This window comes from Podarcis vaucheri, assembly GCF_965113315.1.
Source record: "Podarcis vaucheri genome assembly, chromosome: 6".
Lineage (NCBI taxonomy): Eukaryota > Metazoa > Chordata > Lepidosauria > Squamata > Lacertidae > Podarcis > Podarcis vaucheri.
In genome coordinates, this window is record NC_138764.1 from 55,153,084 (window position 1) to 55,172,860 (window position 19,777).

General features: G+C 42.8%; 1 protein-coding gene across 1 annotated transcript; it reads left to right on the plus strand.

The window, feature by feature from the left end:
• Positions 1-276: 276 nt before the first annotated feature.
• On the plus strand, positions 277-13,552 carry LOC309535639 (uncharacterized protein). The gene is made up of 11 exons (XM_082228950.1): positions 277-324; positions 1,057-1,123; positions 2,301-2,334; positions 3,096-3,256; positions 3,731-3,812; positions 4,595-4,775; positions 5,311-5,600; positions 7,011-7,111; positions 9,121-9,215; positions 10,011-10,142; positions 13,351-13,552. Exons 2-7 carry the CDS (start codon positions 1,058-1,060, stop codon positions 5,432-5,434), a joined length of 648 nt encoding a protein of 215 aa, XP_082085076.1. The 5' UTR covers positions 277-324; position 1,057; the 3' UTR covers positions 5,435-5,600; positions 7,011-7,111; positions 9,121-9,215; positions 10,011-10,142; positions 13,351-13,552.
• Positions 13,553-19,777: the final 6,225 nt, after the last annotated feature.

Sequence of the window (19,777 nt, forward strand, 5' to 3'; positions counted from 1 at the left end):
CGTTTCGCTGCCGCGGCGACGGGCCGCGCGCCTCTCCCAATAAGGAACGGGGACGCTTTTTCCCGACACCTCCCTCTTTGGGGCGCGAAGAGCCTTATGGGAAATGCAGTCCCGGTGACTTCCCTCCTCACAGTAGCCGCTGGGCCTTACGGACTTTCCTCTCCAGAAACCTCCGCGGCGGAGCGGAAGGCGGAACCTGCCTCGGGGTTTTTAGCGGTTTCGGACGTGCGCGTTCGAATCCTTTGCCTTCGGAGAGGGGGTCTGGCTGCGCCCCGGCCCTCCATTCCCTTGGCCTCCGTTTGGTCGGGGCAGCCGGGAGCGCTAGTGAGTGGGGCCTGGCTTGGGTGTCCTCATAGCGGGGAGGCTGACGTGGGTCCTGAGCCAGCCCTCCAGACTGGAGCCACCACCGGCCGTGGCTGGGTTGAGGCGGGCAGGGAGTTCCTCGCTCGCTCCCTTGTGGGACCGGCCGAGGGAGACCCTCTCGCCCAGCGCTCGTGTCCCGGGCACCAGGAAGCGACCTCCCTGGAGGGGCTGCTCTTGGCCGCAGTCTCTTAAGGACGGGGGTGGGAAGAGGGCGCCTCCGCTTCCATTTCCCCTCTGCTGAGTAACTGCTTGGTTATCTCTGCCCCTAGAGAGCCGTGGTCTATCGCTGAAAGAGTTTATGGGCCTCCGGAGCGTTGTGCTTTAGAGCTGTGCTCTTTAAACTGTTAGTGCAGATGCTGCACAGTAGTTAAAAGGTGCTTGTGAATCTGTCCCAGAGATGTTGGGTGTCTGATGCTGCATTCCCTTAAGAGGCATTTTTGTGTGTGGTGTGAAGGAAATTTGTTAGGCAGTCTTTCTGCAAAAGTGTCTGCATTTCCAAGTCTGTACCTTCCCCCACCCCACCCCTCCTTTGCTATGATGAGATTCAGCGTTGCTCACGGGAGAAAAATAAACCGTCTCCTGCTGCTTTTGCAGGCGTTCCTCTCTCCTGCTGGAATTTCTTTCTAGCCAAGGACTCTTCTCAGGTTACAGTTGGGCAGCCAGTGAGTTGTTAAAACATCTTTTTGCTAACAGCATGGATTGGGACACACAGCTCAGCTCTCTCTTGACTGCAGCAGACAGCAACATGGCAAAAATTAAGGCAAGTTTTGTTTGGAGCAACATACTGGTTGAAGAAAAGTGTCTAGTGTAATTGAACAAGGGGTGTGTATGCTGCTAAATATTTAAAAGTTGATCACACCAAAGTTGTGTTCTGCAAGGGGGAAATGTGTTGATGATACTTTCCAAGAACTAGTCTTTAATAAAATCTGCTGAGTATTTTGCTGCTGATTGTTAAAGGTGGCTATTACTGTATTTTTCGCTCCACAAGACGCACCTGACCATAAGCCGCACCTAGTTTTTAGAGGAGGAAAACAAGAAAAAAAATATTCTGAACAAAACAGTGGATGTATGATTTTTGTGGTTCATACTGTAGCCACAGACATGTGTTTTGACGGTGAGTTTGGGGTAGCCCAGTGCAAAAATCCTGAGAATCCATGTGGATCCATGCTTTGCAACCATGTTTTTGTGCCATTGCGGCCCCACGAAACAGTGGATGTGTGTGTGTTTTTGGTGCAGGCTGTAGCCATGGACATGCTATGTGATCTGATGGTGAATTTGGGGTGACCCAATGCAAAAATCCTGAGGATCCATGTGGATCTGCAGGGTTTTTCTGAGCTTTGGAGCTAACTTCTAAGAGCTGTTCATTTGACTCTGTTCCATGACATTCTGGATACAGGTAAAACCATTTTTGTGGGTTTTTATTAATTTTCTTCTGCTTTTAGAAATCACCCTTACTACCTAGGTTCTTGCTGTTAAACTGTTTAGTTCTGGGCTTGTATTGCTATCATAGTTTTGCTATTTTTAGCCTGTGAATTTAAGATACATTGACTGTTTTGTACACCAGTTTGGGTATGGCAGCTAAAAAGCAGCTTTGAAATCTTATAAATAAAGGTATGGGGATGCTTCTTTGATCTTTGGCCAAGTTAGCAAATGACAGTTGCTGTCGTTGCCTGGAAAATGTGGCATTAAGACATTGTGCAGATTTACCTTGCTCTGTGTTTTACTGTCATGTCCATTGAAGGCCCTATAATGATGAATGAGAACATTTTGTCTTGCCAGTGCCTCTCCAAGTGTTTATGCAGTACTTTCTAACTTAAATTTCATGTAGCATCCCTCGGTGGAAGCAATGTGCATTCATACACTCAAGTGTTAATCTTTCTACTGTTTATTCAAAACAGTGTTATAATTTTCTGTCCCATCTTCTGTTTTTGTTCCAGCAACGTCTGAACACTGCCAGCATCTCTTCCAAAGGTAAGAATGATCTGCATTGTATAATTCTAAAGCACCTTTTGCAGAAAGAAACATCTCTTTAATACTTTAAATTTCTGAAGTTTTGAGATTAGAGAGCTCTTTACTGATTCTAGTGTATATAAATCCTGGGAGCAAACAGTGAGAGAAGGCAATTGCCTTCATGTATTGCTTATAAGCACCTAGAGGCATCTAACTAACTGGCTGCTCCTGCAAACTGAATGAAAGGCTAGATGGAGCTGGGTCTGGTCCAGCGAGGTGATTCTTTGAACCTACACATCCACCCCCACCTCTGTTTTCTCCCTTTTCCAACTCTGGCTTTGCTTTTTTAAAAATTGTAGTAAACTCACTTCTACACCATTGGGTGTTATTTATAAAAGCACCTAATATGCATGAGGTGAAGCAGGAAAGTATAGCAAATTCCTGCCCAAATCACAGGGAGCTAGTATAAAAGGGGAAAGAGTTAAAAGCCTACAATAATTAACTTTTGAGTAGGGAGAGGGTTGGAATCCCATAGACTCCCAAGAGAATAATTTAATTTCTTAAAAGTGAGAGAAAGAGGTAACAAGCTGAATACTTAAAAGGAAAGAATTCCATACCCAGGGGCTATATGTCCAAGAGCACACATGGACAAGAAATAGCACAGCGGAGTAGGCTGAAGGGTGCAATTGAGGTGATTTAGAGAGCAAGCAATGTAGGCAGATACTTTTGACAGTTTCCATACTAGGTGGACCAGTCAGGTTTGTTCCTTTCCATCCCAACAGCTGATCTCTTGCTAGACAGAATAAATACTGAGAGTGCTGCTCTGACTGAGCAACAGACTGGACCACCACCCCTGCATTTCACATGTGGAGCTCACTCATGCTGTAGAATGGCTGCTGAGGAGCTTTCTGCCATCAGCAAGCAATTGCATTCCCAAGCCCAGGTAAGTGACGCTGAAATGATGCACAAGCTACTATGCTATGGTGTAGAGAAAAGCTTTGCTAATACATCTGGGTGCATACACCAGCAAAACCACATACAAAGTCTTCCACATGAGAAGATAGTGCCATACAGTAGATGGTTGAACTTAAAGCAGACAGATCTGGGTTGTAAATTGCTGTTCAGGCATAAAACTCGCTGTGAGACCTTGGCTAGCCATTGTGCCTCAATTTAGTCTGCGTCACTGGATTGTCGTGAAGTTAGAATAGTGGGGAATTCCATGAATCCCAACCCCTGCTCCTTGGAGGAAATGTGAGATTTAAATCATGTAACAGGAAATAATACACGTTCTCAAACCAACAATTTGGTTAGGATTAGTTTTTCTAGTATATTATGTTCCAGCCTAAGGTTTTGAGGGCTCCTTGCTTAGATGGTATTTGCTGTTCCCATGACTCTGGTTCTCCTTTCTTTCTCTTAGGTCATAGAATCCCTCACCCAGGCAGTACATCGGCTGAAACAGGAGAAGGAACTGCAGCAGCAGAGTATCAGTCACCTGGAGGGTATGAGAGATTTGTCCAGTTTGGCATTGCCTCTGCCAGACTGCCCTTTCTCCCATTACTGATCTGTTGAAACGTTTCATCTCTAAACCTAAAAGAGCACAAGTTTTATTTATTTTACTTAAAACGTGTATTTTTCTATTTTTGCTTTTTGTATTAAAATGTTCAAAGCAGCTTACAATTACAGTTTGAGAAATATACAAGGTAAAAGCACAATATGGGAGAGAGCGTGCATGCAGAGAAAATGCCTCAGTTCAGGAGCTTTCAAACATCAACAACTCCCAAAAGAGTCATCTTTAGAAGCTGATGGGATGGAGCAGGGTGGACATAAAAAAAGTTCCCCATAGCTGGTGCAACTGCAGAGAAGGTTTGTGCTGTAGTCCAACCTAACATAATTCATCACTGAGACATGAAGGAGAGCCCCTCCAGCAGATTTTAGTGTTAATAATTAGCATTTTTGAATTGGACCCAGAAATGAACAAAAATCCAATGAAACTGTTGGAAGATTCTTCTCTTGCTTAGCTGATAACCCTGTTATGAGAAATATGTCGTGGTACCTAAGAATCTCCTCCTCCCTCCTTCCTCATACTTGAATCCACACTTCATTTATGTCTGTCAGCACTCTTGCCAGCTCCATGGTATTCTGATGGGGACAAACCTCTCTTGAATGTGGTTAACAGACTGCCGTGCACCAACGGTGAATGGGCATCAATGTCACTGTATCTCCACAACAGCCAAGGAGAATACTATTGGCTAATTTCGTCCTGTCCTACTTCATGTTGCAGAGGAGGTGGATCGTCTGCAGCACAATTCTCATGGCAGCTTAGACTCAGTGCTGGGAGTCAGGATGGAAGGGCTGAAGACTGAGTTCCGTAGCCTTCGGCAGCAAGTGTTTCAGCAGTCAGATGGTGACTGTACTCCTGATCCTTTTTCCAACCCTGGCATCATGCAAGATATGCGGGAGAGGTTAGCAATTGAGCTATCTAGTGAAAGTAACTGCTTTATGTATAGGGATGTTCGAGATGAGTGGGATAGTGTGGTGATGGACAAAGAACAGTACTTTTCCAAGTGTCAACTGCAGATCATTAATTGCTGGAAGAAAGTTGGCATGTCATTTGCAATTTGAGAATGTCTTCAAAGACTTGAATGAACTGTGGCCTCTGCCAAGTTTTCTTGAATGGGGTTGCTGCTGTGCTGGGAAGAATAACAGTTGCTGTTCTAATAACCACTTGCTTGTAGTGAATTGTGTTACCTGAGTGTACCCCTGTAGATTAGCAATATATTTTTCACTGATTTCTAGCCTATAGAAAGCCAACAATGCAAGCATGCTTGAGCTCTATCTTACCATTTCTCTGGGAATCAGAATGGCATGGGGCCAATTCCATAAATTTCAAAACTGTTAATGTTTTAAAACAGCTGAATTTGGAATGGACTTTGCAGTAAATCCAGAAAAGTGATCCCTGTTTTCTTAATTCTGTTCCTGATTTCCTGCTTACTCTAGTAAGAAAATCTTGTGGCAAGAATATAAGTGCATCAGAAGAGAGATGGAACACCTGAAGCACAAACTAGGCAAGTACTACTTGATCCTCCTGCTTCCCTGGCTTCTGTCCTGTAATAACTATTAGGATAAAGGCTATGTGCCCTGTGGGCCTCATTGGGAAGAGAGAAATATGTACAGAATTGAGAAAATGACATGGCTTATTGCATCCTTTAGAACAACAAGAGGATGATCTGTTCCACCAAGTGTCTGCAACTGATGAGATAAAGAAGACTCAAAGAAGATACTGTCAGGTACATTGTTAAGAAGGTTCCCTGCTGCTACCCATTCACTTTGTGCTAGTAGTCCTAGGCCCAGCATGGAACATGAAGGGGGGATGCAGTCCCTACCCCAGATATCTAAAATATATTGGACAGACAAGACAGAGATGACTGAAAGATTAGAACAAGATTACACTATACCTACAAGCTAGATGACTCTAACACAGGGGTGAGGAACCTTTTTTTGCTTTATCTGGCACCTCCTCGCAGGTCAACAACCTACCCGTCAATTCTATGACATGTTACATGATTGACAGGTGAGTGTCCTGCCCACTTGCAAAAATCCTTGCGTCCAGGAGGAAATGAAGAAAGGGCCATTTTGCAAGCAAAGGCCTTTTCCCTCATGCACTCTGCCTTGGCTTGTGAAAACTCTCTTCCTTTCTTTCAGTGCTCATAAAAAGCACCTTCCTTTTGGCTTGCCTTGACTGTGGTGCCTGCTCATACAGCCAACATGAGAAGGAGTTAAGCTTTGCTTATCAGCTGAGAAGTAAAGGGTTGCAAGTACCTGTTTGCGCAGCCAAGGCAGAATTGAACCCTGCCCACCTGACAATCAGCTGATGCCACTTGGATTTGTCAGCAGATTGACTGGTGGGCATGGTTTGTGGAAAATAGCCTGGTTGGCCAAGATTTGCCCCACCTGCTGCTCTAGCAAATACTCAGTTCAAGAAGTAGTCATTCACCTTTGATGCCACTTGTTTAAATACTCTTCCTTCCCTAATGATGGTTTCTTAAGCTATGGAAAGATTCCTGAACTGTAGCCACCACCATCAGTCTTGATGTATGTCCTGCCTTTCCAACTTTCACATTAAAATAGAGTGTGGGCTTAGAGCAAACAAACCACTATTGGGAAGTAATGATTTAACCTTGGCTTCAAATTGTGAGGTTTTATTTGGAGACAAACCAGAAGTGCTGGTTTGAATGCAAAATGATTTCATTGTTTGTTTTGTTCATGGAGGGAGAGTCAAGTGGGAGGGTTACAGCTGTATACACAGATGCTTAGCTTGTGCACAGCCTAATTCGCTTAAAACATAGTTAATGACTTAGTACTGCTTCCAAACATTGTGGAAACTTGTGGGCACCTCTTAAGGCCATTATACCACTGTGCTGTGCTTCCCTAGCCTGGAAAAACCAGTGCAGTGGTATTAGGAATATGGTCACATGTGTTTGCCATTCTGCTTCTGTCTGTGGGTATATGCTAATCTCTGCAGAAGAATACATGAATGGGAAACTATGGATATACTTAAAAACTAAAAAACAAGCAAATACCCAAAACACTCTTAACTCCCTGCTTATGTTTTTTTTGTGGGGGGAATTTCTTTTAAAAACAAAATGAACCCTAAAAGCTTAGGTTAAAACCATAGTTATCTGTCTTCTTATTCCCAGATGCTGGAAGATCTGAAGGACAGTCATAAAGCTCAGACTAAGGATTTGGACAAAGCTAGGATTGAGACCCAGAGCACTCAGAAGGAACTTAGTCATGTCAAGTAGGGAAACAAATGTTATGCTGTATGTGCTTCACTTGATAGCTGCCCGTGGTTCAATGCGGGATTGAGACGTGCATGGTTGCTAAATTATTACCACTGTTTCTCTTATTCAAAAATGGTGTTGTAGATGGTTGCTAGTAGACAGTTGTCCACCAGAGGGCCTCCTATTCATTGCATTAGCCTCCAAAAAGGCAATGATGAGATAGGCATCTTTGAAGGTGCTGCAGAAGGCTAGCAGTTTGCTTTCTTCCCAAACCAGACTTCCCTAATCTGGGGCCTTCCAGAGGGTTTGGATTAATTCCTGACCAGACAGGATAGTAGCAGGTTGAGGAAGGCTGCCCTAGTCACCCAATGGTTTGGATGTTTCCCATCCCCTTCTCCCTATAGCCACTTGACACCCCAGCCCAGGCCCAAACAACTTCTGTGTAGGGTCAGTTCTTCATGAGCAATGTGAAATGGGACTGCTGGGGAAAAGAGAAAGGGAAGTGTTCCTTCTGTTAACTGTACATTGAGCCCATTGAAATCAATCCTGGTTTGGGGTGATTCACCCATCCCACATTGCTCAAGAGGGCTCCTGACCTCCCAGACTGACTTTTCAGGGAGCACAAGTGGCTGGAGAAGGCAGGAAACTTTCCTTCTGTGAACTTCCTTAAGTTAACTTGGGAACGAGCCCAGTGAATCTGATGATACACTTGGTGCTGTTTAGAGAGGGGTTTCTATCAGGAGAGCTCACAAACATGCCACTTCAAACATCAGCTACCTCTGTCCACTAATTCCTGTTTCTGTCCCCTTTCACTGAGATTAAGTATTTGCTTTTTTGCCTTGCTGCATTTTATAGCTTTTGCCTTGAACTGTAAGAACCTAAGAGCCCTGCTGGTTCAGATTAGAGGTCTGACTGGTCCAGCATTCTGTTTTTGCAGTGATCAACCAGTAGGGATGGACAGACATGTCAATTTCAGTTTCCTGTTTTTCCATACTTAAGTTCAGTTCTTCACATTTCTACGTCAGTTTTCATCTACCCCTGCCCAAAAAAACCTCATGAAAATTAATCAGAGTGTTAGTATGATTTTATTTATTAAGTAATATGTACATTTTATATGCAATGTTGCATAATATACACATTTTTGTATGTTATTTTCCATAACATATGCATTTGTATGCACACTTTACCTTAGTATGTGCACTTTTGTACACATTACTGGCCTGGGGAACTTCATTGCAAAAATTGGAGGAGCACAAATTGGGAAATATGGTTGGATTTCAGTTCTCATATTTTTTTTGGAAAATCTGAATTAGATAAGGTTGCCTTTGAATGCAAAGTGAATTGAATTTCTTCCCCAGCCCTATCAACCAGATGGCTATGGGAAATCCACAAGTATAGGACATGAGTTCAATAGCACTTTTCTGCATGTGATCTGGGACTGGAGGTAGTACATAGGCATCATGACTTAGTAGACATTGATAATCTTATCCATGAACTGCTTGGATCTTATAAGAGGGGATGTACTGAGTGGCACAGTACATGTCCATTTCCTAGTATTCATCTCTTGGGAATGAAGGAACATTCTCCAGCAATTATCACCCAGGTTCACAGAACCTGTAGTGACTGTGTCATATTATAGTGGTTTGAATTCAGAGGATCAAACTCTTTTCTCTCTAGTTCCTCTTATTTCCCTGTCTTCCTCCCAAACCTATGAATGATTCTAAGTAAGCAACACTAGAGAAGCCATTGAATATATCATTGAAATAAACTTAGCTGCTCTGTCACTGAAGTCAGTCATGGCTTGCTTTTCATTAGCTCATCAAGCATTTCCATTTTAACTGAAGGCTTGATTATTTCACTGCCTACGGATACTTTCGGACATTAAGTGAATCGCACAGAGCTGTTATGAGCTTACTTGACTGCATCGCTCAGATTTATGAGGTGCAAGAGTGCCTCATCTCTTATAAATATGTTTCTTCCATCTGCACTAATAATTTCTGTGGGCTTTTGAATTTGTTTTAATAAGAAGTACAGTTACTGACCTAAAAGAACAGGTGAAAGGTCTGCACTTGGAGGATGAACTCTACGCTGGTCCACTAAGAGACAAAGACCTCCGTCTAAGTAAGTGCTTGTTCTTAGAACACCTGACACTGAGAGCATCTCTGATTAGGAAAATGGGTGCACATGGGAAGTGTGGCATGAGGGCTCATTTTGCTGCTAGTTTGTGGACTGGGCAGCTGCTGCACATCCATTTGTCAGTCTTGTTGCAAAATAAGCACTCAGATGCATGAAAAGAGTATTTGCTTTTTGCTATGGACATATTAACTTTTTGAAGGAAAATATAACATTGTGTAAAATGGCCCTCATTGTACCAGTGTTGCTTCAGCACAACCCATTAGACTCTCATCTTCAGCTGTGAAATATTCTGCTCCTGTAAAAAATATACCTGGTCAGAGAAGCAGCTCACTTTTCCCAGTTTTACTAATTTTGGGAGGAATTCAGTGTCACACTATGTCAGCTTACCAGGTGGAACGATTCCCTCTCTCCTTCCCCCATGCCTTGACCTGGGGCTTCTCCCAACGCTGCTGAAACCAATTGCAGGAGTGCTGGGGAAAAGATAAGCCCCCTTGCACAGGCTTTCACTGACAGGACTTGTAAGGTGAATCCTGCCCTGTGTATGCATGACACTTTCCACAGATAAACCCAGGTGCCAGCCATATTTTAAATGGAAATAATAAAGCTCTTAAATAGAAAAAAGTATACTGGCATTGCATACATGGTCTTGAATCGTTGGGACTTTGGACAGTAAGGGCAAGCTCAGTTATTTACTATGTTGTAAACATTGCTTTGAGACAAAGCTCAGAATTTTAAGTGAGCTTCTAGTCTCCCTAATCTGCCTTGAACTTTGTCCCCTAGGAAAAAAGAGAGTTTTGCTGCATGATGCTACCTTGTCATCCCTTCTCAGTGACGATTCAGCCTCTGAGTTCAGTCTCACAGATGTCAGCTCAGATGAACTCTTTAGTGAACCAGAGATTGCACAACTTGCTGGTGAGCCTGGGTGTAACTCTGAAATATTTACTGAAACCATTACCTAGTGATTGCTCTGGGGCTGTGAAGTTTATCTCTACAAGTTTTTCTTTTGAATTGCAGCATTGCCAGAGTACCCTGGAAGAGGAACGGATTGATACTGAAAATACTACTTGCTGTGTTTACTTTTCTTCTGTTTCTGAAATAGCAAAGCCCATATTGCACCACATAGAGGAACCCTCAGTTTTGAGAATAAAGGGATTAACATTCTCGTCAGGGGAATTCTTACCCTATTTCGTTAAGATGCTTAAGATTCTTGTGCACAGATTCTCTTTAAACCTCTTTGCATTTTGCTTTTTCTCTACCCTAATCCTAGTGACTCAGTCTTTCTGAAGGAAGCTGCTACATTTCTACTGTGTTCTGTTCTGGGCCCTCAAAGTGTTTTCAAGGATCTTTACTAGAGCTGTTTCCCTCTGTAGAGTTGTCTTTTACCAGAAGATTTTGCACATCTAAGCTCATGCCTAGGGGATGAGCCAAATACAGTGGTTTGTTGTTTAGTCGTTTAGTCGTGTCCGACTCTTCGTGACCCCATGGACCAGAGCACGCCAGGCACTTCTGTCCTCCACTGCCTCCCGCAGTTTGATCAAACTCATGCTAGTAGCTTCAAGAACACCATCCAACCATCTCATTCTCTGTCGTCCCCTTCTCCTTGTGCCCTCCATCTTTCCCAACATCAGGGTCTTTTCCAGGGAGTCCTCTCTTCTCATGAGGTGGCCAAAGTATTGGAGCCTCAGCTTCACGATCTGTCCTTCCAGTGAGCACTCAGGGCTGATTTCCTTCAGAATGGAGAGGTTTGATCTTCTTGCAGTCCATGGGACTCTCAAGAGTCTCCTCCAGCACCATAATTCAAAAGCATCAATTCTTCGGCGATCAGCCTTCTTTATGGTCCAGCTCTCACTTCCATACATCACTACTGGGAAAACCATGGCTTTTACTATACGGACCTTTGTTGGCAAGGTGATGTCTCTGCATTTTAAGATGTTGTCTAGGTTTGCCATCGCCTTTCTCCCAAGGAGCAGGCGTCTTTTAATTTCGTGACTGCTGTCACCATCTGCACTGATCATGGAGCCCAAGAAAGTAAAATCTCTCACTGCCTCCATTTCTTCCCCATCTATTTGCCAGGAGTTGATGGGCCCAGTGGCCATGATCTTCGTTTTTTTGATGTTGAGCTTCAGACCATATTTTGCACTCTCCTCTTTCACCCTCATTAAAAGGTTCTTTAATTCCTCTTCACTTTCTGCCATCAAGGTTGTGTCATCTGCATATCTGAGGTTGTTGATATTTCTTCCGGCAATCTTAATTCCAGCTTGGGATTCATCCAGCCCAGCCTTTCGCATGATGAATTCTGCATATGTTAAATAAGCAGGGAGACAATATACAGCCTTGCCGTACTCCTTTCCCAATTTGGAACCAATCAGTTGTTCCATATCCAGTTCTAACTGTAGCTTCTTGTCCCACATAGAGATTTCGCAGGAGACAGATGAGGTGATCAGGCACTCCCATTTCTTTAAGAACTTGCCATAGTTTGCTGTGGTCAACACAGTCAAAGGCTTTTGCATAGTCAATGAAGCAGAAGTAGATGTCTTTCTGGAACTCTCTGGCTTTCTCCATAATCCAGCGCATGTTTGCAATTTGGTCTCTGGTTCCTCTGCCTCTTCTAAATCCAGCTTGCACTTCTGGGAGTTCTCGGTCCACATACTGCTTGAGCCTTCCTTGTAGAATTTTAAGCATAACCTTGCTAGCATGTGAAATGAGTGAAATTGTGCGGTAGTTGGAGCATTCTTTGGCACTGCCTTTCTTTGGGATTGGAATGTAGACTGATCTTCTCCAATCCTCTGGCCACTGCTGAGTTTTCCAAACTTGCTGGCATATTGAGTGTAGCACCTTAACAGCATCATCTTTTAAAATTTTAAACAGTTCAGCTGGAATACCATCACTTCCACTGGCCTTGTTATTTGCAGTGCTTTCTAAGGCCCATTTGACTTCACTCTCCAGGATGTCTGGCTCAAGGTCAGCAACCACACTACCTGGGGTGTACGAGACATCCATATCTTTCTGGTATAATTCCTCTGTGTATTCTTGCCACCTCTTCTTGATGTCTTCTGCTTCAGTTAGATCTTTACCACTTTTGTCCTTTATTATGGTAATCTTTGTACGAAATGTTCCTTTCATATTTCCGATTTTCTTGAACAGATCTCTGGTTCTTCCCATTCTGTTGCTTTCCTCTATTTCTTTGCATTGCTCGTTTAAGAAGGCCTTCTTGTCTCTCCTTGCTGTTCTTTGGAAATCTGCATTCAATTTCCTGTATCTTTCACTATCTCCCTCGCATTTTGCTTGCCTTCTCTCCTCCGCTATTTGTAAGGCCTCGTTGGACAGCCACTTTGCTTTCTTGCATTTCTTTTTCATTGGGATGGTTTTAGTTGCTGCCTCCTGTATAATGTTGCGAGCCTCCATCCATAGTTCTTCAGGCACTCTGTCCAGCAAATCTAAATCCTTAAATACTTAAATCTAAATACTTAAAATACAGTGGTACCTCGGGTTAAGTACTTAATTCTTTCCGAAGGTCCGTTCTTAAACTGAAACTGTGCGTAACCTGAAGCACCACTTTGGCTAATGGGGCCTCCCACTGCTACTGCGCCACCAGAACACGATTTCTGTTCTCATGCTGAAGCAAAGTTCTTAACCCGAGGTACTATTTCTGGGTTAGCGGAGTCTGTAACCTGAGGTACCACTGTAATCCTTTGGGTTTTGTAAAGGAAAACCAATCACTCCATAGTTGGGTGCTTGAAGACTCTTCTGAAGCTCTTGACAAATGGGTTTGAAACTACTTGTAATAAATATGAAAGGGAAGCTTATAGATATACTCATTGCTGGCTCAACGGTGATGCTTGTGGATGATCGCATACAAGACTTAACATCTGTACATGTGTTGGTCCTGGAAGACAACACTTTGTCTATTAAAATTTTAACGTATGGAAAAATATGCTGCTGCATAGTAGCTCAGAAAAGTGGTCTACCAGTTTTCTTTCAATCTTTTCCTTTTTTTAAACTTCCCCTCTTTTTTTGAAAGCACTTCTTTCTAGCTTATTAATTCTATACTGTTGAATTGCAAAATGTTATAACAATAACCACAAAATAGTCAGCTAATTGCTTTGTATTGTACTTGTAGATGACAAGATTTCCATACCAGGCTTGAAGCTGGAAAAGAAGACCCCTGGAGGGGCAGCTGGTGGCACGCTGGACACAGAAGATCTCAGCAGTGAGCTGACTGACACTCCTCCTGAGCTCAACTTGAGTAACCTTTAAAACTTCACCTAAGGATTGCCTCATTCTTTCTAATGAGAAAACAAATTAAAGAGCAGAGAAACATACGTACTGTTCTCACACACACTCCGCTGCCTTTTGTACAGATGCAACATTGAGGTAGAAGGACAGTATTAACCTCAATCTATGACCTGGTGATATTAGCACATGCAAGTATGATGCAGGGGGCTGAGAAGGGTGTGTTGTGTATATATATATGTTCTGTTCAGAGATTTCCCAGTGTCCCTTTCTGGAAAAGGAACAATTGCATTGCTGGTCCCTGCGGATGTGATATGGATCGTATCAGCCAGCTTCAAGGAACTGATTATTCTCAGCACTCATAATTTGCAATGTTGAAATATTGAAATGAAATATTGAGACTGAGCCGCAAGAGAAAATATTCTGGTAAGCAATCCACTTTACCCCAGATTCTGTTAATCCAGGCTTCCTCAACCTCAGCCCTTCAGATGTTTTGGGCCTACAACTCCCATGATCCCTAGCTAGCAGGACCAGTGGTCAGGGATTATGGGAATTGTAGTCTCAAAACATCTGGAGGGCCAAGGTTGAGGAAGCCTGTGTTAATCTGTGTCACGGTGTTTGCCGCACAACAGCTCCTGATTCAGCACTAAGACAAAACCAGCAGTGATGGGAACAGTCCACTGAAGAAGGGAGTATATAGTATGTTAAACAACTTTGGCAAGTCACTGGTGTGCCACATTAGCAGTTGACTAGGATAGGCTGGCTGTGTGATAAGAAACCTGTGGGGAGCATCCTCTTATCTGGGAAATACTTTGTGCAGCTAACTTTTTTCCCTTCTTGCCAGTTGAACTGCTGGTGAGCTATGATTTCCAGTGACCTAAAGTGGTCTGAGTAGTAGTGGCATTAGTGTTTCTGGATTTTGGATCAGGTGGCAAAGCATAATATAGTTCAACGCATTAGTTAAATATTCTTCATATATCAGGTCCTTTCTGGGAATAAGACCGGTAGGAGCAGAACCAAAGAGTCTTGGTTGCCTTCTCAGTTTTCAGAACTTTATTGAAACAAAATTACACAACTGAGCTTAAAAAAGACTTTCAAACTAAGTAAGAAGCTCACATAGAATGAGATCCATCAACCACTTGCTAGCCAAGACATATAGGAAATGCAGATAGTAAAATCCTGGGTTTTTTTTTATTTTATTTGAAAGGCAGCTGTGGAATGCTGCCATTTTGAGCAGAGGAGTATTGGGACAGGGGCCATGTGACTGCCAGCTATTTGTTTAAAAAATGCCCCCTAACTATTCTACACACACACACACACACACACACACACACACACACACACACATGCATAGCTCCAGATGCAGAAAACCTGTGGAGGGCAATACTTAGTGGAAACAACTCATGCAAGGAAAATGTTAAGTAGCTCCCATTACTCCTCTCCTCACACTTGCAGCCTCCACATTAAAAATAAATAAAAAGGGCTTCATTGCATTAATTTGCTGCACAAAATATACCTTCTGCCATAGCTTTATTGGTGGGGAATCACTCACTACTTGGGGGCTACCTGCTGCTCTTCAGCACAATTAGGATAATGAGAATGTGCAGCAGTTGACACATTCTTCCCTACTGTTTCAGTTGACTGTTGGCTTGCTTTTTCTTGCCTTGGTAGAAAGTTGTACTCCATACCAGTGAAAAGGGCAGCCTGTTCACCCACTGTATTGAGCAAAAGTGATCCTGTCTACCTCAACATCCTAAAATTCTTAAAGTTATGGAGAAGATATTCAGGTCTGGACCTGGTAACTCTTGTAAAAACTGGAATTATATGACGGACCTGGATGAGTAAGCGTTAAAAGCTTTCCTGTACAGTATGGTTATTCTTAAACTCCTGGTCTGGACTTTCAGAAGACTGGGTGCCAGTTTACTGATCTGGAATTGCATCAATGGCTGCTGCTTCCTCCCTTGTCAATGCCTGAATTAAAACCTGTTACAACTGATAAAGTTCCCCATCTTATTCAGACAATATAGTGTAGCAGCTGGAGCTTGTGTGTATAACACGTTAGAACATTAAGTAAAGTGTATCTCCTACTACCCCACCCCAAAATACAAAACCAACTAGGGAAGCCTGTGTTAAGAGGAATCCTTCAAAGGGCCATATGCAGTAGACAGCATGTCCAATTTCAGGGTAAAAACACTTCAGAAGGAAAAACGATTAAAGGCAAGGGGAGGGGAATTAGCCCACAGGGGATTAAATCAACAGATGCTCCATTATAGTTCAAAGAGTGCTGGCAAGCAGTGATTGCTCCTAGAGCTTATTAGTTCTGGGCTGCTCATAACACACTGGTTTGTTTTTAGGGCTGGAGAAATATAGGCCGAGAAGTCTTTAATTAATGACCTCTAGACAGCACAGTTTGTCACAAAGCATGTAACTAACTGTATTTGTGGGACCAAATCGTGTGTATTCGCCAACAAATTTGATGCTGCTCAGCTGATGGAACACTGGGTTTTGCTGGAACTTAAACTTTTTATAAATGGAAAGGAATAAAAAATTGTGGTAACCAAATTACTTTTCAGTCTGTTCTGATTTAGTCTGTCTTTGCATTGTAATCAACTATTGTAGAGAATATGCATACAATTGTAGGATAGTGCTCATGTAGAACTTACATTATATTATAAATTTTAATTTTACTACTTATTGTAGAACAAAATATTAGCTCTTTAGTCCACTTTAGACCCTAACCCTATCTTGGCATGTATTAGGACATGTTCTGGATATGGAGGAAGCAGCACTGGCATATGGGGAATGTACTTAAGGAAAGATGGCTCCTTATGGGCTGTCTTGCCTCTGCCCCAAACTTCTTTGTTGCCTGTACTGCAGTACTCTATTAATATGAAGAGAGAAACACAAGAAGATGCCACCTGGGGCCGCTGACTTATAACAGTGTCAAAACAAGCTCATTGTTGCTAATGAAGGACAAACTCAGCTTTGTAAGGGAATTTGACTAGAAGCAAAATGACCCTTGATGCCCATGGGGCAGACAATACTAACATTTTAGAACAGTTTAACTGTAAAAGAGGCCTGTCCAGGAAAGTTTGAAACATATAGGCTGTGTTTTTGTTTTTTGCTTTAGTGAAAGCAAAATCTAAAGATGAGAGCTGATAAGGTTAATGGATGCAGCAGGCATATTTCTCATTTAAAACTTGGCTGCTAAGCCGCTGTTAGGGGAAAAATGGAGCTTTTCATGAGGCTAGTGACCTTTTAAGCATCTTTAAAAATAAAACTTAAATCTGAGTATGCGTATTGGCTTGAAATGAAATAAAAAACCCTGTGGTTGCTTTTACTAAGTGATGTCATAATAATAGCCTTGTTATTATGTAACACTATAAGGATAGCTAACCTAGATTCCAGTGCTTTGGCTTGCTGTGCTTTAAAGGTGAACTACAGAAGAATAGAATCTGGGCTTTCAGGGAACCACTGACTGAACCATGAAGTATCAAGGGCATTTACATTCATGTTAAGTTATCCATTCAACTATATAACAATAAAGAGCATTCTCTCAGGTTCCTTCAGGGACAATAGTATGTTGTCCTCTTTAAATTAGCTTTTAAGACTCTTATAAATCTGAATTTATTGTTCACGTTTTATACTGTATTTATTCTATTTTTTGTTGCATCAATTAAGTGTTTTAAATTTATTGCTAGCTGCCCTGAGCCCAGTTTTCTGAACCGGGAAGGGCGGGGTATAAATATTTACTACTACTACTACTATTATTATTATTATTATTATTATTATTATTATTATATTATAAACAACTTTCTCAACTGCATCTCTCTCTCTGCAAATTGAATCTCAAATCAATGCTTCTAGAGACCAAAGTACTTAAGCAGCTCCCAAATGACACCTCTTCATTTTGGCAGTGAATACAGCCTGATCACACAAGCAAATGACGTAGTTGGAATGGTGAGAGTTGCAGGGATGCTAAAGGGGTAGTGTGTAAAAAGGGGTGGTCCACAATCCCTTGCACTGTGATGCAGGGCTGGTAGGATACAAAGATGGGCTTGTTCAGGGCAGTCACTTGGCTTGACAAAATATGTCTGGCCAGCGCTGCCTGTAAACTAACAGTGTGGTAATGTTACTTTAAGCCCAAACTACATTTTTCCCCCAGAGCAATAGCTAAGGCCTGCTTCACACATTATATATTGATGAACATTTTGCTGCCATGTGTACATACAATAGGAAGTCACAGTTGCTCCTGACTCCCTGCATCTGTAATGCATGAATAATGTAAAATGGAACGGGCTGTTCAGCCCTATGTGTGTTGTGTTGTTCTGCTTTTATACCATCCCTTCCTTTAAAGAGCCCAGGGCAAAGCACATGATTCTTAAACATCTCCCCTTCAAGATGGGCAAGAAAAGTTTCACCAGTTTGCATTTGTACCCATAAAGACTGGCAACCCCTGCTCTAGATATACCTGAAGTCCAAGTTCACCTGCACTGCTGTAGTTGACTCACACTAATGTAATACATTGCAGCACACTATGTGTGTGCCTATGCAAAAGCAAGTTCTGTTGAGTTCAATGTGCCTTGTGCCCAGAAAATTGGGGGTAGGATTGCTGCCTTGTACATTGTTAGTTTCCCCCACCCTCACTCATTACATAGCATGGAACTCGCTTTGCTGACAAACTTTTCCATTGTCCATTAAGAGTCTGGGACCTTTCAGAAAAAAATAGCTTCAGCTCTGGCTGGCTTTATAGGCACCATACAGCATATAAATATGGCCACTGTTTTATTGTTTCACCACAGACACATGAACGCACACTCCCACAAGGAAGTGGCTTGGCTTAGATTTCTTTTTATCTGGGTTTGTGCCCCACCCATTTTCTAGCTTCAAAGGTAAGCCACTGAGATTGATTTCTAGCCTCTTCGTAATGAACATAATTATGCAGCCTGGAATGGTGAAAAAAGCAACAACCCAGAGGAGCTATCAAAGGCTTGTGCTGCCTTCAAAGGGACCTATAAGGATCTGGCACACTGCCCATTGTGGCTCTGTCAAACAGACTCCTTGCTTGTGCAACGAAACCTCAAATATCTTTTGGGGGCTAGCCCCTGGGGAACTGCAGTGTTAACATTCACTGAGCTACAAAGCAGAAGGGTGCAGCTTTGCAGGGGCAGAAGTCTCTGAGGCAAGCCTGCCCAGGAACTTCACTCTTTCTTTGAGGCCCTCTGAAAACAGAGGGAGGGGTTGAGAGTCTCTCTCTCTCTCTCTCTCTCTCTCACACACACACACACACACACACATTTAGCATGACAGAGTATGAAATAGCCTCCCTGCAGCCTCGTATGTCTCTGCATCCCCCTTGCCTGCTATAAGGCAGGCTTTGAAAATAGTTTTGTTTTAGTGGACGTTCTGTTAGGGTTAGTGCAAGGACTTTGGGTTGTGTACTGAGCCTGCATCGATCAGTAAGCAAATGTTGTCTCCCTGTGTCATGGATGTTTTAGCAGAGATTCCTGCATTGCAGGAGGTTGGGCTAGATGACCCTTGGGGTCCCTTCCAACTCTACAATTCTATGAATGTGCTTCCTGCCTAACAGTTATCTAGCAAGCAGGGCTGCAGTCCTTGATTAGAGTGAGCCCTATTAATCTCAGTGGCACAAACTTCAGACAAAACAAACCTGAATAGGGCCACACTATCATCATCTTTCAGGTTTGTTTGGGTTTTATCTGGATTAGTCCATCAGTTGTGGCTACAAGTCCTACTCACTTCTACAGCAGTTCTGCAGACTTCAGGGGGAGCATTTGTGCAAACCCTTTCTTAGGGGTATCACATGGAATACTCAACTTTCTGCAGGCCTTTGAAAAGCCCAAGAGTGTGACACCTTGAGTTTTAACTGCGGAGGTTCTCAAACTTCCATCAGAGGTAGCTTTCCTAACTAGATAAATGTTTGGGGTACCCCTATCTTGGAATGATGGATCAAGAAAAACCTAAGTTCTTAGAACTAGTCCCTTTAGTCAGAGTGAGATCCCCCTGCATGATTGCCCACTGAATAAAAACTCCCTTTTACAAATCAGATGGTGTGTGTAAGGATTTAAAGAGTAACCTTTAGAGATTTGTTCCTGGCATGCTCTCTCTAGCTCCTCTTTGAATAATCTACGCTGTTCCTTATTTTATACAGGCATGTGAAGGGGAAGCAGCAACATAATTCCTCCAGTTTGCTGGGATGCAAATTGGGGGTGTTGCAGAAAACCTGAGCAAAGGCTCCTATCTCATCCAACTAACAACTTGAGAAGCTTCAAGCAAGAAAGGAAATAAGCCTA

Bases quoted from the DNA above. Each gene is read 5' to 3' on its own strand.
- LOC309535639 (XM_082228950.1), top strand. From the start codon at position 1,058: ATGGATTGGGACACACAGCTCAGCTCTCTCTTGACTGCAGCAGACAGC. The intron at 2,335-3,095 runs GTAAGAATGATC...CCATCCCAACAG, and splicing joins TGCCAGCATCTCTTCCAAAG to CTGATCTCTTGCTAGACAGA. The intron at 4,776-5,310 runs GTTAGCAATTGA...TGCTTACTCTAG, and splicing joins ATGCAAGATATGCGGGAGAG to TAAGAAAATCTTGTGGCAAG.